Below are 24,236 nucleotides of genomic sequence, written 5' to 3'. Positions count from 1 at the left end.
CAGGCTCAGCTGGGGAAGGAACAGGCAGAGAGAGAGAGCAGATGTGGGACAGAAGGCTGGCTAAGGCCAGGCACTTGTACCTAGAGCTGTCTCCCCGGGGACTTAGGTAGGCTTACCTACACTGCTCGGGGCGTGGATTTTTCACACCTCTGAGCGACGTCGTTATATAGACCAGGCCTAAATCTCTGCACCCCAGAAGGTGCTGGAGGCTAGGCGGAGCAGGGGAAGCCCAGCTGGGAACCTGAGGCTGCGTGGCTACTGTGCCACATAATGCTGAAAGGGGGTGCTCTGCTGAGGATGTGCTGTAACAGCATCCACACAAAGAGCTGATTTTTAAACCGATGTAAGTGAAACCAGTGCGACTCCTTTGTTAGACAAGCCCTTGATGCCCTGCCTTACCATGTGAGCTTTGTGATGGTGGCTCGGTTACCCAGCAAGGTGGTTTGAGCTTTCGGCACATTGCCACTGAACTTTTCCGGGGGAAGCCGGATCGTTTTCTAGGTGGGAAGTGTGGATTCTGAGATGGGGAAGGTGCTATTCTTTATATTTTCTTAGGTTACATTTTGGAGCTCTGAATCCTGACAGCTTCCTTTTTAACCAGGGATTGTTTCGGGAGAGTCCTCTGGCCTATACAGGAGGTCAGATGAGATGATCACAATGGTGCTTTCGGGCCTTGGAATCTAATAATCCTCACCGATTTTTTTAGCAAATGGATGGTACCAAGTGAGCTACTTTGATTCCACAGTCAGTAGGTAGCTTTCTACCACTTGTATCATTTTTACCTTTTTCTTTTTCCTCAAAAAGTAACGATCATTAAAATCTCTCTAATGCCCTGAGCCTGCTCTCGAAACACAAGATGTCCAATTACCTTTTCGTAAGCCGACGGAGTGCCGAAATGCATGGTCCGAGTCACATCCGTCGTACCATCCCTTTGAAACAAGAGCAAATGAAGTCACAAAACGCAAGCTCAAATGGAGAGAATACATCTTACCCCAACAATAAAGCTGCAATGCTAGTCACTTCCAGTAACTGAATCAAAGTGTTCTACACCCCGATTTATGCAGGAGGTCACACTAGATGATCATAGTGGTCCCATCTGACCTTATCAATGAGTTCCTGAACACAGTATGGAACAGTGTTGATGGACATTCAAATGCTGCTCAATAGTACTGAGAAGGAACCATTACATGTCATTGGTATCAAGGGTGGTTTTGAAGCAGACTAAATCCACAACTGCATGCAAAAACAGATGCATAAGTGATAGCTAATGGCTTCAAAAAGACACGTAAATCCCCTTTAACCACGGGATAAATACTCGGAAGAGAGTAATGATTGGGGCTGCCCAGTTTGAGACCCTCAAATGACCCTGATCTTTCAGAAAGCACTGAAGTCCTGCTCTCTGAAAATGAGACCCCATAAGGTATCTCCAGTTTGGCATTCAACCCCAAGTCACTAGTTATTTCTGAACTGTCAATCCGTACGCATACATTTGACCCTGGCCCACACAGGTCGGACTCCTAAAACATTCAGAATTTAACTCCGCAGCAGTGGCAAACTCAGCATCTCTGCCCCCATACCGTGAGAAATACCACCAATGTCTAACTCATAGTTTATTCAAGGGGCTGCTTTACACTGTGACACTAAAGGAATTTTTAATTAGTCTGCTGCGGGGGCGGGGGGAAGAGAAGAACTTGTAAAAATCATATCAAAGTATGTTCACGTGCTTCCTTTTCAAAGCCCTTTATAAATGACTGCTAACAATAGCCAAAGCGCCAAAGAGACAATTCCTCTCAAAGGAGAGATCAGGTCCACCCCACTCCCTTGCTGAACAAAGCGCCTTTAATGTATTTAGTTAGGGCTTGTGAAAGATCCTGGTGTAACAGCCACAGAGCCGTAGGCCACCAATTTGATCTATCAAACAAGTACAGCATACACTAAGCTTCCCCAGCAGTATGGCTCATACCTTAGCTACCTCTAGGGATCAGACAGGAATTCAATCTCCATGACTCCATGGGTCATCGAGAGGCAAACACTAGGTTTCAAAGTGAATACACAATAGTACTCCCTTGTCCCGGACACAGCCCTCTGTTGGCATCATCTTAACAGTGGGCAGCATGGTTACTTGCCCAGCATGTCCTTACTCTGTTGCGCAGGCTATCTGCATCACTAGTTGAAGTGTAGGGGCAGGTGGGCAGGGCTGTAACCCCACCCTCCCACGCATGGGAGTGGGGAATGGACAGGGATTTGATTCTGCTCCCAGGGCACCAGCTAGCTGAGCTGAGACAGCTTGGAGGGCGAAGTAACCTGCTGCTGGCCAAGAGCATTAGTAGATGACATCCTCGTTGGGCCTACGGGAGAATCAAAGATTAGTTGTAACTATGAGTCACATCTCCCTCCCTGGTCTGCTCCTGACCTGGCACAGCCAGCTTGTTCAGGCACCATCCTACCTTTCAACTGCAAGATCTTCTGGGCAGGGAATCCCTCTTTGTCCATTCTTGTGATGGGGTACATAAATCCCACATGGACTGGGGAGGGTTAACGAGCTGTGGCGAGCACAATCGGCTCGACCTGGGCTGCAGAAAGGGGCTGGAAAGGGGAGAGCTTGCTCGGTTGCTGCTGGCTAGGAGAGAGGGCAGTCCAGCCACTCTCACCTGGGGAGAGGAGTCTACTGAAGCCAAGAACTGAGTGGGGCTGTGGCCAGTCAGAACCTCCCTGGAGAGAAGGCAGGCCAGACATTGCACTGTTTGGGTTCATCAGGGACCTGCCGATGGTTGTTAAGCTAGGCCAGGGCAGAGGTGCCCCATCTGAGGGGAAGGGCGGGGTCTGAAAGCTGAGCCCAGAGGTCAGGTGGATGGATAACCTCAGGGGGGCTCCCAGCTGGGATTCTAACTCCTTTGGGGAATGTGACATTAAACTCTGCTATCCAGAAAGGAAGGGGAGGGCTGAACTTTCACAGTGACCCAGCCAGAGGGCCGAGCCATAAGCCACCAGAGCATCAGGGACACAGAGGCAGAGCGTCAGCAGCACTGGGCCCAGCTGTGACGTGGTGCCCAGGGGGCGGCAACCTGATGACAGTTTTGTAAACTGTCATATCAGTGAGCCCTAATACTGATAACAGCCCATTGAAACCTTTGCCCCTTTACGAATGCCAGCAAAGCCACCTATTCCTGTCACAGTCCAGTGACCCCAGCTAAAGTCAAAGTGTGTGGCCTAGAAACGATTTTATTTTTAAACATTCTTGTGCAATTTCCCACCAACTGCTATGCTCAGGACACAGAGACAAGACCTGCATGACAGGTGTTCTTTAAAAATAAGAGCTCATCAAGTTGTTTAGTCAGCACCAAATCTAGCCCTTTAGAAGCTTCACCAAAGCAATGGAGATTCCCGCCCTACAGATTACACCCTAAAAGTTTTTTTATTCTACTTGAAACAAGAATTACAGCAACCCTCTTCCACTTACTTGTACTGAGCGCCAGAATCCAGGAGGTAGATCTCATTCCCAGACAAAGCCCTGTTGGTCTCCGGAACCGGCCTATTGAATTAAATGAAAAATTGTTTGTTCTGTCATTTTAACACTTCCGTCCCAATGCAGCTGTTGAATGACAACAGCAAGCGCCAGTTCAGATCGGTCGGCTCCAACTTCTTCCCTGAATGCTGGAATTTGCACAGCACCTGAGCCGTGGGATGTGGATGAGTGTATTCCTCCTCTCTGCCCATTCTTCAACATACGCCCCCGGGCCCCATTTCAGCACAGTTCCCCTGCCTCCCCCATTCCTTCCCCTCTTCAGAAGGAAGAAGTTCCTAGACACTTCAGGTAACCCATCTCCCCACGCTCCTGAATGAACCACACACACACCCCCCTTCTTCCCTGTCTGCCATCAGGAGCCATCCCGTGCTGCAAAATAACTAGCAGTTTCCTCATAACACAAGAAATCAGGAGGAGGCAGCCAGGATGGGCCAACCCATTCTCCCCTCAGAAGAAACTCTGCAGACCGAGGTTTGGGAGATGCTATGGTGGAAGCAGAGAACCTCTTCACTGCCCCAGCACAGCCATGACGACTGATCCAGGCTCTGGGTTAAATTATCGATTGCCTTCACCTCCAATTCCAATTCAAACACTGGAGTGGAGTCACCTGTGTAGGCTGAACCAGCCACCACAGGGGATGGTCCTCTGCTGGCCATGAAGTCCTGGTACAACATTGGCATCAAAGCGTCAGCATCCCAAGTGGTGCACTGGGATCCGTATCTGCTGGGGAAGGAAGCTGGGCCAATATAAAGCAAAAAGGTGAGCGAAAGGGATATATTTTTCCTTGTCTGAACCAAATAATCTCAGTCTTCTGTCCTCGGCTGTAGCTCCGTGGGGAAGCAATGCAGACTATTGTATATGCATTTGCTGAAGAGCACAGGGGCTGCGCTTCTCTTACTTGTAATGAATGATGGCGCCGTTTGGACCCGTGCTCGAAATCGTAGCAAAGCTCAAGTCAACAAAACCGTTCTGTTGGCTGAAAGGAAACACCGTGAACACGCACATGTGAGTGAGAGACACGCACCAGAGCAGGTGGGTGTCACCAGCACAGCTCAGATAATAAAACAGTCTCTAGTTAGCCTCCCAACCTCTTCCCTGCCTCCATTTCACCTCACCCAAACCCTTCCACTCCACAGAAAGATCAGTTCAGTCCCGCAGCCATCAGGACAAGCTTAGAGGTGGATCTAGCATGAGACAGGAGTCAAGTACGTTCAGCCCTAACCTCCCATCTAGCTGGAGTCCTGCCTTCTCCCAAATCGCCTGGCCTCCACACTTTCTAGGGAGCCAACATCCTCACCAGCTCCAAATCTCTGCCCTCAGACACCACACCTGCTTCTTACTCGTTATTTATTTTCAGACATTTGTATAGCACCATCCCTGCAGTATCCAAGCACCTTGCAGACATTAATGGCCCCGATTCTCCACTATGCTCATCTTGCTTATGAGGCACAACTTGATCTTAGGAGCATGGAGAATCCAGCCCTAATGAATTTCCCTTGACAACTACCCTGTGAATTGGGGAAGCATCATCTTCTCCATCTTGCAACTTCACAAGAGCCTCCTGCCTCCCCATGCAAGTGTCATGATCAGCCCGCCAAAGGGAGAAGCCAGTAACCAGCAGCAGAGGAAGGCCAGGAGAGGTGGCGAATGGGAACCAGCAAGACAAGAGTTGCTCCTCCCAAGAGATCCTAACCCAGCAGACACAAACCCTCTTTTTCTAGTGCCCAAATACAACCCTAGGAAAGCGGCTTGTTCTCAGATAACATGCATCAGGGAAAGGGTAAATTAACACAGAATATGAATCAAAAAGCCACCCAGAAAACGCCCTGATGGAGGTTTTGGTTTTATTTTTTTACCTGCGAAACTCCTCTGCTTTGTCCGCAGCCGATATTTCAGTAACAGATCCCTTCATAACCTAATGGACAAGATCTGAGCTAAGTTATCAGGCCAACCATAGGCCCCGACTCAGTGGGTGCTCCAGGGCTGAAGGACCCACAGAAAAAAAAAAACAAACAGTGGGTGCTCAGCACCCATCGGAGCCCCGCAGATCAGCTCCTCCCACCTGCCAGCAGCCCTGCCAATCAGCTCATCCCCCTCCCTCCCAGCACTTCCCCCCCGCCACGATCAGCTGTTCAGTGGCATGCAGGAGGCACTGGGGACAGGAGGGGGAGGAGCAGGGCCAGGAAGAGGTGGGGTGGAGGTGGGGTCTTGGGGGAAGGGGCGGAGCAGGGATCAAGCACCTCCCAGGAACTGGAGAAGTTGGCGCCTCGGAAGCCAACTAGCAAAGGAAACCAGTAAGCTGTGAAAGAGGCTCTATCTTTAGCCTTTACACAACCTTATCTTACAGGGACATTCACATTTTGGAGTTTTATTTCACTGTCGCCCTGCAGTGATAGAAACCCAAACTCAGCAGCATTGTGTTAAGAGTGCCAGAGCCAGGAAGTGAAACTGACCAGTGCAGAATCAGAGCGTTTTAGGCCCCAGATGTGCAAACAGCTACTGCAGCACGTCTTGACTTCAATGAGACTATGCATAGGAATAATGCCACACATGGCAGCAGCCCTTTCCGGGATCGGACACTCTGCTGAAAAGTACAAATTCAGAACAAATAATGGTGAAAATCAAACCAGATTTAACCAGTTCTTTCCATTTCCAGAATCTGTATTTTTAGCACTAATACTTATTTGCATCTAAGGTGCTAATAAAACACATATGGAAATATTATTAAAACATACAATACTTATATATAAAAGCTACCCATGCTCAGATAGTGCCCTTAGAAACAGATCTCAAAGCACTTCACAAAAAATAAGATCACTTTTATTTTAACCATTTTGGTGAGGGGGAAATGGAGACACAGATGCAGTGATTTGCCGAAGGTCACACAGTGGGCAAATGGCAGAGCAGGAAACCAGTCACATGACCTAGGGCCAGGTTTATAAAGGTCCTTCGGTATCTAAAGATGCAGAGAGGCACCTAGTAGGATTCACAAAAGCACCCAAACAGGTTAAGTCAGTGGGACTTAGACACCTAAACTGCCCTAGCCACTGGGCAATACAGATTATCTTCAGCATGTCTCTGTAGCACTGCATGGTAACATACAACACTATTCTACGATCTACTACACCAAGTCAGCAGGCGGATAGTACCTCCAATATTAGGACCTGGACAGATCCTTCCTCACCCCCTCAGGCAAGTTTGCCTAATCTGCCTTTTGACCACATTTAATAAATGTGAGCATGATTCACAAAGCTCATTCCTTTGATGGAAACCAGAATCCAAACCACAGCCTCAAAATCAGAGAAAAACGGGTGCTTTTTCTTCCTCTCCTAGCAGAACTGATCAAGAGAATATTCATAGTATTGAAAAGCTTATGCTAATGAAAAATGTTATTATGCAATAAAATCTCTACATTAAAACATGAAAAATCAATACTATACCTCTTTCTCTAGCCAATTAAAGAGCTCACACAGAGCGACAGCATCTTTAATCTATATTAAAATGGGTAAAAAAGAAAAAGTAATTGAGTGCACGTAAGATTTATAAAGCTGCAATGGAAACAGTCTTTTTTATTCAAAGACAAGCAGATATTAACACAGGGCACACTGGCAGGGAGATGAGGTAAGAGAGCTAAGCAGTCTGTCTAGCCTCTAACTTCTCTGATTAATGCAAGCACCAGAAATTCATTCATAGATTCCAAGGCCAGAAGAGACCACTGTGATTATCTAGTCTGACCTCCTGTATAACACAGGCCATTGAGCTTCCCCAAAATAATTCCTAGAGCAGATCTTGTAGAAAACCATCCAATCTTGATTTGAAAATTGTCAGCAATGAAAAATCCACCATGATCCTTGGTAAATTGTTCCAATGGTTAATTACGCACTCTGTTAAAAATTTACACCTTGTTTCCAGTCTGAATTTTAAAGCCATTGGAACACGTTATACCTTTCTCTGTCAGACTGAAGAGCCCATTATGTTGTTGTTAAGCTAAACAGACGGAGCTTCCTGAGTCTATTGCAGTAAGGCATATTTTCTAATCCTTTAATCAGTCTCATGGCTCTTCTCTGAACCCTCTCCAATTTCTCAAAATCCTTCTTGAACTGTGGATACAGTATTCCAGCAGCGGTCACACCAATGCCAAATGCAGAGAGAAAATAACCTCTCTACACCCACTCAAGATTCCCCTGTTTATGCATCCCAGGATCATATTACCCTTTTTGGCCACAGCATTGCATTGGGTGCTTAGGTTCAGTTTATTACTCACCACAACCCCCAAATCTTTTTCAGAGTCATTTGTTCCGAGGATAGAGTTCCCCGTCCTGTAAATATGGCTTACATTCTTTGATCCTAGATGTATACATTTACATTCAGCCATATTACAATGCATATTGTTTGCTTGTGCCCAGTTTCCCAAGTGATCCAGATCACTCTGTATCAGTGACCTGTCCTCTTCATTATTTACCACGCCCCCAATTTTTGGGTCATCTGCAAATTTTATCAGTGATGATTTTATGTTTTCTTCCAAGTCATTAAAAAAAATGTAAATTGCAGAGGGCCAAGAACTGATCCCTATAGGACCACACTAGAAACACACCCCTTTGTCAATGATTCCCCATTTACAATTACATTTTGAGACTTATCAGTTAGCCAACTTTTAATCCTTTTAATAAGTACCTTATTAATTGTATATTTTTCTAGTTTTTTAATCAAAATATCATGTGGTACCAAGTTAAACGCCTTACAGGTGTCTAAGTACATTACATCTACTCTATTATTTTTATCAACCAAAATTGTAATCTCATCAAAAAAATGATAAGTTAAACAGGATCTATTTTGCATAAATGCATGTTGATTGGCATTAATTATGTTATTCTCCCTTAATTCTCTATTAATTGAGTCCCATATCAGCCACTCTAGTATCTTGCCCGGGATCGATGTCAGACTGACAGGCCTATAATTACCCAGGTTTTAAAATATTGGCACATTAGCTTTCTCACAGTCTTCTGGAACTTCTCCAGTGTTCCAAGACTTATTGAAAATCAACATTAATGGTCCAGTGAGCTCCTCAGGCAGCTCTTCCAAAACTCTTGGATGCTAGACAGCCAGACCTGCTGATTTAAAAATATCTAACTTTATTAGCTACTGTTTAACATCCTCCTAAGATATTAGTGTAATGGAAAGCGTGTTATCATATAATATGACTACAACATCTTTTTATTTTAAGTATAGTATAGAAATACTTATTGAGCACATCTAACTTTTCTGCATGATTATAATAATTCTACCATTTTTTCCAATATTGGACCAATACAATTGATAGGATTATTTTTGTTTCTAATGTAATTAAACTCATTATTATTGTCCTTAATTCTGCTGGCCACAGGTGTCTCTTTTGTATCCCATTGCTCCCCTTATCAATTTTCTATAATTCCTAGCTTCTGATTTATAATCATTACTATCAACTTCCTCTTTATTCCATTGTTACATATTATTTTTTGTATAGCTGCCTTCACTTCCCCTCTAAACCAGGTCAAATTTTTAACCAATACAACCTTCTTCCTCAATTGTGGCTTTTTGGGCATCTGGCAAAGTGGTTCTTAAACAATTCACAATTATAATTCACATTTTTCTGATTACATTCTTTGATTAAATGTGCCAGATCAGTAAAATAAACGTTAATAAAGCTTTGCAGCTGGATAGGGTCTTATTGCCAAGGATTGTGAAGCCTTTGGCAAATACTACCTATGCCTTGCAACATGCGTGCTGTGAAGTATGGGCCTGAGTATATTTATCCCCATTTTCTGATAGGTAAGATGAGGCACAGAGAGATGAAGTGATACATGCAAGACTAGCAAGAGGAGTCAGCGGCAATGATGTGACTAGAACACAGGTGTTCTTGGTCTCGTGCCCCTGCTCTAGATGCTCCTTTATTGTTCTCTTTTGATGTTCGGGTATGTGTCACCCCACTCCTGCTCTTCCCATTGAAGTGACTGCATTCTGAGTCCCTTTGCAACCACCCTGGATAGTTTATCAGTAGCAAGGATATAACAGAGGACCTCTGGATCTAAAATGGTCTTCTGTTGCCTGAGAGCAAGGAGTCACATGCTGTTGCTCAAAGGCAGTAGCAGATTCATAAACCTGCATAGATGGATTAGCCACTGGAGGGGGATCGAGAGCCATTTTGTGTTAGCAGGTTCCACATAGAATCATAGAATCATAGAATATCAGGGTTGGAAGGGACCTCAGGAGGTCATCTAGTCCAACCCCCTGCTCAAAGCAGGGCCAATCCCCAAAATGTTTACATGGCCTGCTTCTGTCAGGTGTTGAGCACCCCTTCTGAGCTGAGAGATGAGGGCTCCCCACTGCTCAGGAAGATATTAGCACCTTGACAGACCAAACCCATGAAGAGTTTCATTGGAATACTATACCCTGTTTGCAAATGTGAAATATATGTGAAGGCCATGGGACTGCCGGGCAGTGTGTACAGCAAGCATTGCTATGTCTGGAGGGTGCCTAGCACATTGTGGACACTGCTGGAAATCAGAATAATACAATGGGCAAGGATGCTCCAAGCTTGGGGTCCCGGAGCCCAAAGTGGCATAAAATAAAGTAGATTGATGCCCGATGCCTGATGGTTATAGATGAGAGGGCGAACTGGAGAAACAAGAGCCCATGATTTTCCAAAGCAGCTCCAGCGATTTTAAGGGCCCAGCATGAGACACCTTAAAGGGGGCCTCATTTTTTCCAACGCGGGGAACCCAGCACTTTCGGACCATCAGACCCATTTCAGGTGCGTCAACTTGGCCACCCAAAAATGGAGGCATCCAAAATGATTAGTCCCTTATAAAACTCTCAGCCAGGGTATTCACTACTATGGTTTAGGGGTATACTTTTGGTTCCTTATTTCTACCCCATGATATTAGTAGTTCGTGGTTATACAGCAGCAGTCCCTTAAGACCCCAATACAGATCAGGACCACATTGCCCTGGCATAGTATAGACCTAGCAAAGGGACAATCTCTGCTTTGCAGGGCTCACCTGCTAAATATGGGTTTGGAACGCTGTATATTTCCCGCTGAGAACATGTATGGTGACTAACACCACTATACATGTTATTCATAGCTTTAAAGTCTTCACTGGGGCTTTAAATGTGGTGGGAAGGCTTGTGTGTTATAGCGAGCTATCCCGGTGGGGATTTCAACACTTGGTAGGGTCCCCCAGGCCAAAGGGAAGGGAGCAGACATCAAGCAGTGGACTGCTCTTCCAGGCTGGGGGTTGGGCAATCAGCCAACACCCGGTCCTTGTAAAAAGTTAGGGTATAGAAATGCACCAAGGCAGCCATTGCAGCAAAGAGCATGATAGAAAGGGATGGAAAAGCCTTGTTTGTGCCCCAAGCAATGTCTGAGAGCACAGGAAGGATTCAGAAATCTTTAAAGGGAGCGCCAAATAGGCAGAAGACCCAGTTAATAGCAGCAGGTGTGTGACAGAAGGTCTGCTTAGGAAAGAATCGGGAAACATCCAAAGTATTATTTGCTTCTTAATCCGAGACATGAGACCAATTGAAACACTCCCCCAACCCTGAAAAGGAAACATAATCCCCAGCTCTGGGAGATTATCTGAAATGCACTCGGTGCGTCACTTACATGTGCTCGTCTCATGCCTTCTGCTTCGACTGTGTTCTTCACGGCTTTCGCGATGCATATGGGCGTATACGGGGTGAGGTAGCGGTGAGCCTAGAGCACAGAGGCAGGGGTTACATCCTAATTATACAAACTGCACGATCTTGCATGTTGAACATCTTCGACTTTCGCATCACCGCAGTTTGTACTTCCACAACAGCCTTCGGCGAACGGTCTTGTTCTGTGCCGACTGCTGCTGGTTTGCTAGGCGCTGGCCAGAACACAGCAGAGGAATGGTCCCTGTTCTGAGTTTACCGCCTTCATTATAACTCAGGGAACGAACTAAGAGCCATGACGGTCACATGCAGTATGTCAGAACGGTTAGCCTTGAGCTGCACACTGGAAAACTAAGGCACAAAGAGGTTTAGGCCCAAATTTTCAACGATCGCCTATAATCTGGGGTGCGCCAGTTGAGACAGGTAGGAGTTGATTTTCAGAGGGGCTGAGCACTCGCTGCTCTAACTGAAGTCTATGGTGAGTTGTATTTCCTAAAAATCAGGCCCTAACAGTTCGACTCTCTGGTCATGTGCCATAAAATGGCCTTAAAGCAGACAGAGGTGGCCACTGGAGAATCCCCCTTGGGCAGAACTTTCCACTGGCATAAGACTGATGGAGGTGGCTCCATCACCTCCTAGCCCAGCCGCCACCCATCCTCAGAGAAAGGGAAGGGGAAGGCATGTTGAGGGAGACTAGAAGAGAGAGGGGGTTAGGGTTGCCAATTTTGGTTGGGCATATTCCTGGAGATTTCATCGCAACATCATGTTTAACTCAAGATTAATCTTTGATACCTGGAGACGGTAGGACAGTCCTGTAGGGTTGGCAACCCCAGAGGTGGTGTGGCAGAGGAGAGCTCTGTTTTGATCAATCCTCCACTGGCACAACGACCCCAAGGGACTTTACACCGATGCCAAGTAAAGACGGCCCCTCTGCAGATCTCACTTGTGCCAGGGCCAGATGGCTCTGAATCAGGGATCCACAACCAGTTCCCTCCCACTGCCAGTATCCACTGTGTCAGATCTATGCTTGGACATAGTAGAAAATAAGAGTCTAGCTGGGCACCCGGGACTAATAGAGCCTTTAAAAAATTCTGACTTGCGTGAAGTCTCACAGCAAGCCAGTAGCAGAGCTAAGAATAAAACCCAGGTCTCCTGACTCCCAGTCCTCTGCTCTGACCACTAGATGATTTACCATTTCCGAACACTTTACAGTAGCAGGAGAACGACTGCTGCATTCTGAGGAAATAAAGTGCCGAATGCTCCTCTGAAATTACATTTATCAGTCAGAAGAGTCTCCAATCTATGCAGTACATCAGCTGACATTTTTAGATATGTCGTCGGGGTATATTTATCTTCCTGTAAAAGTATATTTATGCACGTTTGCAAGCAAATCAATACAGGGTTTGCAGGGTCTTTGTTATATACTATGTTGGCCTCTGGCCTACACCAGCAATATGTGGCTTTGATAGAGGAGCGGGATAAATCTACACAGTGAGCTTTACCGTACCCTTGCTTGGACGTTCGGCTGATATAAGTCATATAGGACTGGGACTCAGGAGGCCTGGTTTCTATGGCCAGTTCTGCCAGACACCTGAAGACTGACCTTGAGCAAGTCACTTAACTCTTTTTCCCCTTCCCACTCTTTGCCTGTACGCTCTTCAGGGCAGGGGCTGTCTCTCACTATACGTTTGTGCTGCACCTGATCTCAGCTGAGGCCTCTAGGCGCTAAGATAATGTAAGTTAATAATCAAGAATAATCATCCTAAATTACTTATTACGGGCCAGAGCCTGAGCTGTATAAAGGACCATAACTGCACTGCCTTTCCAACAGGGGGCTGTCCCCTTTAAGTGTAGTACAGATTAGGGTTCAGCCAACCCCTGTTCCAAGGCATGTCCCTTTAAGGTTCCTGGGATTTTGGAGTGGACAAAGGCCTATGGAAGGGCAGAGGCAGAGGAGAGAGGTGGTTTGTCCTACGGGAACAGCTAATGCTAGGCGAAAACCCAGGATACTGTTTCTTTAAGGGACCAGGACCCTTGTAGTGCAGGGTGGGGCAAGGATCCCCTCTCTCCCAGCCAACCAGGACGAGCCCTGGGAAGGAGGGCAGCATATATATGCTGCCTCCTCTCTGATAACAAGGGAGACACCGGCAGGGGAACCAGGGCTGCCTACTGACCGCTTCCAACCCAGTGAGAAAAAGAGCTAAGTAAAAAAGGGGCCAGCTGGTTTAAGGCTGCAGCTGACTGGAATAAGAACAGCCCTGAGAAGGGATGCTGTGGGACTCCTCAGAAGCCTGCCTGAACGATCACCCAGGCCCCAGAAGGAGGGCTATGGGACTCCTGACCAAAGAAGAAGAGGGATGGGCCCAAAGGAGTTAAAGTCTCTGTATTTGGAAGAGAAGGAATGAAGGCCCCATGAAAAGGCCTGCATACTGTGGCCTGAGTCTCAGTCACTGCAAAGAACTAAAGGGGGAAACTGAAGGCAAGCTGCCTGCAGGGCCATGCCAGGCCCTGGGGAGGTGCTCTGGGATGGCACCCTGCTACAGATTTCAACTGAGCTATTTCAATTTATCCATGCTGAGGTTCTGCTTCCCTATTTGGCAGAAGATATTTTCACTGAAATCAACAGAGCTACCCTGGTTTGCCCCAGGTGAAGTGTTGACCCCTTGCTTCTCATGCCCAAAATGAATAGCCCCAATTATTCTAAGACGAGGTGTTGGAGTGAGTTTTAGTACTTTGCAGCAGTTTTTCAGGGCAGCAGCAACAGGCGCAGAACAATGCATCTGATGCTGTCGGGAGGCCAGGTTTGACTAAGGAAAGAGGCAGAGAGATTTATCTGGGTTACACATGTTCTACATCCCGATGATTTGTTTTTGTATCAGGCAAAGCACACATGTTTTCTAAGAGTTGGCAGAAAGATACAAAGAGCTCCATCATATATCGAAGAGATTTGTTGCTGTGTAAATGATAAAGCTTTACAATCTCCCCATCTGTCCTAATGCACAAGGAGCAGAGAAGCAGCCAACATACATAATCAAACGTCATTGTTAGAGAAAAAATAATACACAGTACCTGTTCTCTTGGCCACGGTAACTGGCATGTTGAACAGGGCAGATATTAGCTTGTCTATATAACTAAATAGACAACAGGGGGATATATAAACGGCCTTTGCAGCTGGAGAGGTTTCTTTCGGAAGACATAAAACCTAGGCCGTTCTTAAAAATCCCATGGCACTTTTTGCAGGAAAAGGGCCTTCAACCCTGGTCTCTCAGCCAAACTGCAACTTTAAGCCCTACCCTGCAAATGCTCATTACACTGAGTAGTCCCTTTAGAGTCACTAGGAACTACCCACAGCAGAGAGTGACTGCAGGACAAGGATTAAAAATGACCTCCACCCAAAATGGTAGTTATTGAGCACAACGGCTCAGTGACACAGTGGTCAGTGTAGAGCTGCCTTGTAGATTATCCCGTGGGATTAGTTACAGGAAGGGGGTGGCTAGGACCTAGACGACTATACTTAAAATCAAGTGATTATGCTGGTGAACGATGCCCAGCGTAGGGCCCACCTCAGTGATTCTGAGCACCTCTCTAGCCACACAACAGCGACAGCTTCCCTGACCACTCTGCTGCTGTGTCCCAAGCCTGTTCTGAAGTGCTGGGAAACAAGGGGAGTTTTACCATTGACTTCAATGGGAGCAGAGAGAGGCCAGCACGGAGCACTTCCGAAAACCCCACCCCAGGTTTCACCCAGGCCCTCCACGAGTGACCCTTCCACCCAGCTGATTATTCTAGCACCTCTTAATCTGACGTGGACAGGGCCACAGCCTGCCCCAGTGACAGCCTTAATAAGGGACAGCATGAGAACGGTCGTTTTAAAGGAACGCAAAGGCTGGGATGGGATGGCAATGGAGACTTTTCCACTCTTGGTCACGAGCACAAATCCATAATGGCTCCTCACTGTTGCCATTAGTGGCTGTTTGGTGGCCTATGTGCAGTGAGCTGCGGGTGTCTTCTAGTACTGATGGGCAAGAGCCTACATGGCAAATTGCCCTTCCCCATAGGCACCCTTGCTTGCAGACTCAGGAAAGGGGACCAAGGATTTCTTGGGCCTGTAGAGGACTGAAGTACCCTCTGACAGGTTTGAAACACCTCCAAAGGGTGGAGTGGAGGAAGCTGCCCTAGCTCTGTGGAAATGTAGGTGCTCAGCCTCTCTGAAGATCCAGGTCCTAGATGTCCTATATTGGTATCTGTCACCATCATGAAAATTACTCTTCTTTAAATCTTCACCCAGTAGCTTAGGCCCCAAAGGTCCCTTACTGTAATTAATCCAACCGGGTAAAGCTACAAAACACATCCCATTCTATTGCTGATTCATGTGTTCTCCCGAGCTTTTTACATCCACTCTTTGTACTGGTTGGTTATGACATCTGTGACAAGGTCCTTCAGCTGAGGTCCAGCTGAACTGGGGCAGAGTGCAACCACTTCTCCTCTGCGAACGAGAAGCTAGAACCATTGTGACTGCATTAATACATCTGGTCCTCCTAACCCCATCCCACATGGCACATTCAGATTTGGAAATTGCCCAAAAGTTCTTGCTCTCAACAACAGTGCTGAGTGTAATGTTTACTTACAGTGTATTATTTAGCCATTAGATGTCTCTCTGTGGTGGAGTTCCAGAGTGTGCACAGACTCTGGTGAACAAGGGAGACACAGCTGGAACTCAAGATGTGTGGAAGCCTGTTAATTTGTCTGTAGTTATAGCTTTTTTTCATAGATTCCAAGGCCAGAAGGAACCACTGTGATCATCTAGTCTGACCTCCTGTATAACACAGTCCATAGAACTTCCCAAAAATAATCTCTAGAGCATATTTTAGGTATGTTTGCTTTGAATAAGTGCTTCCTGTTTAGAAAGGACTGTTATACTCTGTATCAGAACAGTGGGCAATGTGGGATAGGGCCTTCTTAAGGAGTCCCAGAAAACACATTTACAAGCACAATACTGAGGTGTATCAAGTACAAAGGAAACAAAACAATTCTGATATCAACAGTGTCCCTGTGCAGTCATGCTAACCCATCACAGGGATAAGCAGCCATTTCATGCAATCTGCGTCCTCATAATATTCCTCGCCGAGTGGACACAAATGTGGTCTACCTTGGCTCTTGCATCTCCTGACTATCTGCTTTTTGCCCCTCTACCACAAGCCACTGAAACAAATAAGGGGAGCCATCTTCAGATCCTCCCACCAAGCACAGCCCTCCCCACCCCCCGGGTTCTATCTACACCTGAACAATTGGGTGTATTTAATCTATGCCATGCATGGGACATGCTCAAGATCCATGCGCAGTGACCCTAGTTTACACATATCTCCCCAACCCTCTGCCTCCCCTGTTCTTGTCTTACCCTGAATCTGAGAATTCTTAGCGTAAATCGGCTTAACAAGCTGGAATGTTTGCCCTGAGGACAGCTACCCCCTCATTAAACAACCCTCTGATAGTCTGGCATTCTCGTCAAAGCCATCCTGCAGCACCCAGCACTGATGGGAAGCTGAGCAGGTGCCCTAATTAAAAACACTCATCACAGGACTGGGTTTGAAGGAGGAGTCCTTTTCCCTGCCAGGACACACCAACCTTGGGGACGGCCTCCGTCAGGGCATAGCTGGCTTTGTCACTGAGCCACACTTTCTCCTTGGGGGAGAGACCCACACAGACGGCCTGCAGCTCCGTCAGGACAGATTCGTACGGCACCACCTGGATTTTAAACTCAGCCTCCAGGGCGGAATCAAGCAGCAGATGTTCCCTCGTGGACGGGTCTGCCATGCGGTCGCCACTGATAAACAGCCTGCAGAAATGTATCAGCAGAGAGCACGTGGGTGTGACTTGTGTTTCCGCTTGATGGAAGTGGGAAGGGGTGGAAATCACACTGTTCTAATCATGTTTAAAGGAGAGAGGATATTATTAAGAACAACACTGTGCACTGATCCAGACCATTTTATCCAAGGATCTCCCTGCATTGAAATTAAGCCTCACAACCACCCTGGGAGGTAGTTATCCTCAGTTATACAGAAGGGGGCATGTCATCACTAAGGCTACAATTTGGTCACGGAAATCACGGAATCCGTGACTTCCAACCACCTCCGCGACTTCAGCCTGTGGTACTCGGGAGCTGCAGGGTCCCCTGCCACCTCTGGCAGCCCCCAGAGCTCCAAGTTGCTGTAAGTGGTGGGGGTACCCCACAGCTCCCATCCCTCACAGGGCCCCCCAGAGCCACAGGCAGCAGGGGTACCCCGCAACCCTCCAGCTGCTGCAGGCACTGGGTGTACCCCGCGGCTCCCGTCCCCTGCAAGTGGTAGGGGACCCCCTGAGCTGCATGCAGCAGGAGGACCCCACAATCCCCTAGCTGCTGCAGGTGGCGGGTAGCCCCGCAGCTCCCAGCCATGGGTGGCAGGGGACCCTGGAGCTCCAACACCCAACCTCCGGTGGGGCCTCCGGAGCTCCTAGCCACTGCACAGCTGCCCCGCTGCAGGTGGGGTGGGGACCCACAGATCCCCATTTTGTCCTAGATATTTTTAGTAAAAGTCAGGGACAGGTCACGGCTTCTGTGAATTTTTCTTTATTGCCCGTGACCTGTCCGTGACTTTTACTAAAAATATCCATGACAAATATTACCCTTAGTCATCACACAGCTGAGAACAGAACTCCCAGGCCTGTGTTCTACCCACTGGGTCACACACATTTGGCTAGTACCTTCATGTGCCTCGATTCTTGTACCCTACCAAAGCTTGTTGCACTAAACAAAAAGAGAAGGATCTTTGGCACCCAAAGCCCCAAAATCCCAGAGCACAGCAGCAACCGTCACTTGTGGTTTTGAAGTGAATCTTCAGCTAAGTTAACCCCTCAAAAATCCCTCAATGGATAAAGTTCTCCAGCGTCTGCCCCACTGCTGATGCAAATTCATCAGCAGCTCCGTATAGCACCTTTGGTACAAAGATCTCAAAGCATTTTACACGGTCCCAGTTTTACAAAGGGGCAAACTGAAGCACGGAGAGGTGAAAGGACTTGCCCAAGGTCACACAGTAGCAGAGCTGGGAAAGAACTGAAAGCTCTTGACTCCACCACTACAATGATGAGAGCGGGGGGGAGAGAAATGGATTATCATGGAATACCAAAATGCTAGGAAGGGACATTAATATGGTCGAGGTACATGCAGTTTAAAAGGACACAAACAACGCAAGAGCCAGTCTCTGGCAGGAAACACGCCTGGAAAGTCGGTGCAACACTTGGTAACGATAAAGAAGGGGCAAGGTAAAGACCTGATTGTGTCGGTTCCTATGACAGCGTAAGCAAAAAATACTGGATTGTATTCAACGTCTGAGCCTCGGAGGTTCAACAGCCCTAGGAAAGAAAAGAGAGCCCAGAATCACAGTCTTGTTTCATCATTTAAATTCAACAGTATTAGAAAAGAAAAACAAAACCAAATTCAGTTGGCTCGAAAGCAGGTTCACACAAGGGCTTTAAGCCAGAGTCCAGCTGTTGCAATTCCCCAGAGCTTTACTGGCAGTAATTTGCTTTCTCCACAAGATGGCACCAAACCTGTGAGTACTCAATGGTGCCAGAAAAATCTCTTCGGGCTCGGGCTCCGTAGCTAGACTGCCGTGGGGACGCCAGAATGGCAAGGCAGTGACTTTCCCAGTCTCTGCAGCGGGACAGCAGATCAGCCCTCGCTCTCCACAGAGTGCTCAAGTTTTCGTACTTTGCTCTCACAGAGCCCTGTCAGCCATGGGACCCCCGGGGGAAGAGAGGCACAGAGAAGCTAAGGCCAAAACATTACAAAACGGCCTTTGGTTGTGGCTCCTCGGCTCGCGGCCTTGCTTGTCAAAAGCGCAGGTCGCTCACAACTCAGGGCGACGCCAAGCGGCGCGGCGGGCGCTGGGCCTCTCTGAGCGCCGGGTTTCAGGGGTCAAGCTGAGCCCCCCGAAACCCAGGGACTCACTCTTGGAAACGTTCGGGTGGAAGAGAGGCTCCCGGTGACGCGGCGAGCCAGCCGGCGGAGGTGGAAGAGCGACCTGCAGTGCCGGCATCTCAGTCTGGGGCTGGGTCCACTGGGCCATGCGACATCAGGCAAGACAGTCGCAGGGTATGTGCATACTTCCTGGGAAAGACCCTGCTTCTCCCAAGCTACAAAGACCCATACGGGGCTTCCAGGAAGGGGCTGTAGAAATCTGCCTGCTGAGCAAAATTAGGGTCTCCATACCGTGGCCTCCTCTTCAACCCTCCCTCCAGATGCCCTTTCAGCTTTCAATAGAGCAACATCTAGTGGCTAAATATAAGATGAAAGGGTTTTTCCTTCTATAGTAAAGGAAAGGGGCACCAGATGTACACCTAGCAATAAGCATCTCTCTCGCTGTCCTTAGCCCCTCCTCAGCCCTTTGTTCATGGTCACCCCTTGCACTGGTAGGTGTACTTAGACTGTAACCACCTGAGAGCCGGGAACGAGCACTGTATCTGTAAAGTGGCGTGCACGCCTTGGTGTCTGTACAGATAAGGACAGAAGGCCGCCATCTCTGCTAATGCAGGTCTCGCCAGAGAAGAGTCCCCGCTTGCTGCTATTGGATGTATTCCTTTCGTGAAACGGGAAGCTCTGCGCTTGGATTCACAATTCTAGGAGTGAATACAAAGGGCCCTGACTATGCCATGTTGCTGGCGCCAAGTTACTGATTTCCAAACTGAAGCTGGGAATTTGTCAAGATCATTTACACTCTGGAGCAGGTGATGCGGATTCTACAGCCTATCCTAATCACACACCCAAGCCTGGCCTGCTCTCCTACACAGGCGCAGCCCCACTGATGCAGCACCTCTGGTATGGTCAACAATGGGTCATCTGGACCTACTCTGAGGTTTCGAGCAACCCAGATAATATCTATCTTGAGCCAGACCAACAGCGCCCTGGGGCCATTCCATTAGCTCTCGCCTGACCTGCACCCACCCTGGGAATGCCTACTATGCTGGGGCAGGAGGCCAGAATCACAGGGCTTAGAGCTGGCTACATTGTTTTTGCTACTTGGCGACTCCCCTGCGGGTTGTTTAAGCTCCTTGGCTGCCTGTCCAGTGCAAATGGGAACAGGTGGGGACTAGGATGAGGTCCATTGCAGTCTTGTTTTACGACGGGAGTTTGCAGACTGTAGGGGAAAGGAGATCGGGGGGCTCCTTTTAATAAGTATGAAAACTAGAACTAGGCTTGTGGAAATCACGAGCACATACACGTACGTGCTTAGAAACCACAAATGCTGCATATGAAACGGTGTTGTGTCTATTTGTGTACCCAGAGCCACATACAGTGATGCAAGGCTTCACAGCTTAAAACAACCTTCAGCTTCCTGGAGCTGGGGGTGTAAGGATATTATATGCTAGAACATTTCGTCTGTCAATTCTTTCCTCAAGCTGCCTCGGTTTTATACACCGCCTTCCTTTTCCTTCTCTTCCGCTGTTTTTCAAGTGTGGTGATTTGTTGTATACACTGGGCCTAAATCTGGTCTATTGCTCTGGATTTACACAGGTGTAAATGAGACCAAAATCTGGCTCTTAGTAAAGAATGGAGACTGCTCCTGACCCTGTCCCATAGCTGCTTCTGATACAAGTTAATCAACTTATAATAAACCCCTCGGGTGTACCACGTGCCTCTTGGCATGGGGTAGATTTCCCATTTCCCAGCCACGAGAGAAAGTTCTGTTGTACTGACAGGGAGATCTGACAACTCACCCAGCCAGGATACTTACAAGCTACCTCATCCAGGGCTGTAACCACAAACCAGAGGACTTTTCTCTCAACCATTTTTGCACGCAGAGCTGCAATCTTCTCTTTCCAGCCAATCCCTGTGAAATACAATACATTTGCTGACTGTGGATGGGTTTGATTCTTTAGTTGCAATTGCTATCACCGCCTAATTTAGTGACTAACAGCAGAGACGTACAGCCATGAAGCCCTAATGTAATGAGGCTAGAATTTCCTTGAAGCCAAACACGCAATCTCTGGCTTGTCTTCCTTACTGCTCCTTTATGACATACACCACCAGCTTCAAGCTTTTTCTCCTTTTTCCAGGAACATACATCTGTGTATTTATTACAAACCCATCACTGTAGTATCTAGGCACAATCAATGCTTATATCTGGTTTCCAAAACAAAAAAATCATTGAAGAGAATAAGCAGAGGCTAATTAGATCCTTAATTTAATCAAACAGCACATAATGCTGGGCTGCAGTTATATTTCTCCTGTTACTATGTTAGGGAAAGGAAGAAAGAAGAGAGGCATGAAAACGAATCCACTCAATTCAGGACCGAATCCCACTAACCTGTGTAACTCAGGTCCAGGGTCATTAGAGGTTTGCAGGGTCGCTGGGGGCGATCTACCCAGATTGCATCGATCAGGTTCTCTTTGACTGGCACAAGAACATGGCCGGCACTTTTCAGTGCTTTAGACATCCTCTTCCATTGATCTGCCGAAGGGGAGAGAGCTAAGAGCACTGGCCACAAATGTCTGAAACACAGGAATTCCCTCTGTGCTGGGGATGCTGGCAAAGTCTAAGCTTTCTTCTCCACCCCTGCCCCTTTCCACTTGGTCTCAAAGATGGGAAGGAGAAGAAGAAAAAAAGCAACATCCAGATGTAACAAGCCGTACTGACACACCGACAGAGGTATCACAGTCACCAGTGGGAAATGAACCAGAGATCTACAGCACCAAAAGCACAGGACTCTAATGCTTGAGCTAAAGAGGAACTCTCTTAGCCGTGTAGCAGTAATAGGCTGTAACATGGAAAGCCCATTTGAAACAGCGTGGCAATTTGGGTAGGCAGAATCTCATCACCCAACCTGCAAAGCATTAAATAAACTAACCAGCTGGAATAATGAAAGGGTCCACTCCAACTTTCGAGCCCTCTGGGAGCACACTCACTAGCCAGTCCTCCTGAGTTGGCGTATCCTTCAGACCTGGATGTGGAAAAGGAGTAAAATGTAGTTCCAAGAGCAAAGAAAAAAACATGCAGAAGAGGTTTCACACAGACCCTTAAATTACAGCACACACTAACATATAAGTCACACTCAAACGCAAGTGCCCTGACGTATCTTAAAGCAGCAGCATCTTGTGCAGATGCCGATCCTCCTATTCCTTTTTGGTTTTCCTTTTAAAAGGCACTATAGTGATCTTAGTTCATTCCCATGCCCTGGCAGTCAATTAACCTGAGTGCATAGAGCACTCCCATACCCTGCTATTTAGTTCTCTGTATATTAGTGGAGCAATATCTTGGGCGGCCACCCACCCATTTTCATGAGTGTCCAGTTGCTATCCATTTGCTGTGCTGCCTGCAGGAAGTAGCGTCCATCCGTCCACATAGCTGCTTTTTGCTCGGTTATAATGGCAGTACCTGGCCAGGAAGCAAAAGGGATAAGTAGGTTTGTGGTTCATCGGAACACAGAGAGGCAGATACAGAGGTATTGGATGCATCACAGTTACATGGACTACACAGGGTTTGGCTGAAATGTACACAGATGCCGGACAGTCTGTATGAAGGCTCAGGTCACAGTTCTAACGTCACTTGGGTGTTAATGGAGATACTAATTGTTCCCCACAACTAAGAGGCAAACTCCTTTGCAGTTCTGGCCAGGCCATTCTACACCAGGAACCAGGTTTGCTGAACTTGCTTTTAAATCTCCTCAGACAAATTCAGTTTAAACACAGCTCAGCCAGTCAGCGTGAAGGAGCTGAAGCCTGGCTTACAAATTATCATTACTAGAGAAACACCCAGAAGCCCCAACTGAGACCAGGGCCCCATTGCACTGGGAACTGCACAACAGAGCCAGTCCCTGCCCCAAGGAGTTTACAATCTAAACAGAAAAGACAGAGTCAGAGAAGGGAAGCATTATTATCCCCGTTTTACAGTGGGAAACTGAGGCACACCGGCCCTGGTTCAGCCAGCTACATAAGCAATGGAAACTGACATCAATGGGACTACTCACATGGTTAAGTTAGGCATGTGCTTACGTAACTTGCTGACTCAGGACCAGAGGGATCTAATGATTTGCCCAAGGCCACCCAGGGTGTCTTTGGCAGAGCCAAGAATTGAACCCAGATCTCCTGAGTCCCAGTGTCATACCACATGACCTATTTTCTCTCTTACAATGACTGTGGTCTATCTTACTGCAGCACAGCTCACAAACTCCGGTTCAGCCTCATCTCCACTGGCCAAACACACGCTGACGCTGTCGGAGCCAGAACCCATTTAAAAACAGAGCTTGTATTCAGCAAACACCGCTTGAGCCCAAGCCTGGGCAAATCCTGCCAAGGTCTGACGGTGGAACCACCGCCCTTCTGACCGCAGGGTGAGGCGCCAGGCTGAAGAAAGGAAGGCTGGAATGCAGGATTCGTGTTCTAGAACAGCGCTGCTCCGCATTTCCGTATAGAGTGTTTTCCACAGGAGGCTCTCAAGGCACTTTACAGCAATTGACCCACGAAGCCTCACAGCATCCGCTGTGGAAGTCAGTATTTGACATTAACCCTGATTTCCAGGTGGGAGATGGGAGGCATAGGAAGGCTGAGTGACTCGTCCGCAATTTCACAGCAAGTACATTGCAGAGCCTGGGATAGAAATCTGCCTTCCCAACTTCCAGTCCTCTGCTTCAGCCAAAAGAACATCCCGTGCCTCTGTGAGATAAGCAAACTTTTCCATAAACTCAGCTTCACAGTTCAGTATTTTTGGCACTGGCTTCATTCTAAGATGATTGAAAGCGGCTGACAAACATTGTTTACCATTAATCCCAGCTCTGTTGGGCAACGTACAATCTGTTCATAGTGGCCTCACGTTAGACAACATAAAAGCAGGCTGCGAGCACCGCATTAAACAGTTAACAGGATTTTGCTTTATGGGAGGTTTGTTCAGGGGTCAGTCATTTGTGAAAGCCCGTTTCTACATCGATCTTACATAATTTTCAGCTGGCAGCCACCCATAATTCTGCAGATGCTGAAATGGGAAGGGAACAGTCCAAACATTTT

The 24,236-nt window shown here is 47.5% G+C and overlaps 1 protein-coding gene across 3 annotated transcripts in view; it reads right to left on the bottom strand.

Annotated features, from left to right (window-relative positions):
• The window catches only part of XPNPEP1 (X-prolyl aminopeptidase 1), a 44,453-nt gene that overhangs the window by 6,472 nt on the left and 13,745 nt on the right, over positions 1 to 24,236 (bottom strand). For all 3 annotated transcript variants that reach the window (XM_084635295.1, XM_084635296.1, XM_084635294.1), the window contains 12 exons: positions 22,507 to 22,611; positions 22,085 to 22,177; positions 21,544 to 21,687; positions 20,971 to 21,066; positions 18,508 to 18,589; positions 16,826 to 17,036; positions 11,169 to 11,258; positions 6,967 to 7,017; positions 5,383 to 5,441; positions 4,425 to 4,502; positions 3,461 to 3,532; positions 869 to 929 (listed from right to left, as the gene is read on the bottom strand). In XM_084635295.1, coding sequence (XP_084491421.1) covers positions 869 to 929; positions 3,461 to 3,532; positions 4,425 to 4,502; positions 5,383 to 5,441; positions 6,967 to 7,017; positions 11,169 to 11,258; positions 16,826 to 17,036; positions 18,508 to 18,589; positions 20,971 to 21,066; positions 21,544 to 21,687; positions 22,085 to 22,177; positions 22,507 to 22,611 — 1,142 coding nt within the window. The remainder of the gene's footprint in view (positions 1 to 868; positions 930 to 3,460; positions 3,533 to 4,424; positions 4,503 to 5,382; positions 5,442 to 6,966; positions 7,018 to 11,168; positions 11,259 to 16,825; positions 17,037 to 18,507; positions 18,590 to 20,970; positions 21,067 to 21,543; positions 21,688 to 22,084; positions 22,178 to 22,506; positions 22,612 to 24,236) is intronic.

Source organism: Lepidochelys olivacea (genome assembly GCF_965140295.1).
Source record: "Lepidochelys olivacea isolate rLepOli2 genome assembly, chromosome: 7".
Classification (NCBI taxonomy): domain Eukaryota; kingdom Metazoa; phylum Chordata; order Testudines; family Cheloniidae; genus Lepidochelys; species Lepidochelys olivacea.
The sequence above is the reverse complement of the archived record's forward strand: the minus strand, read 5'-3'. Positions and strand labels throughout refer to the sequence as shown.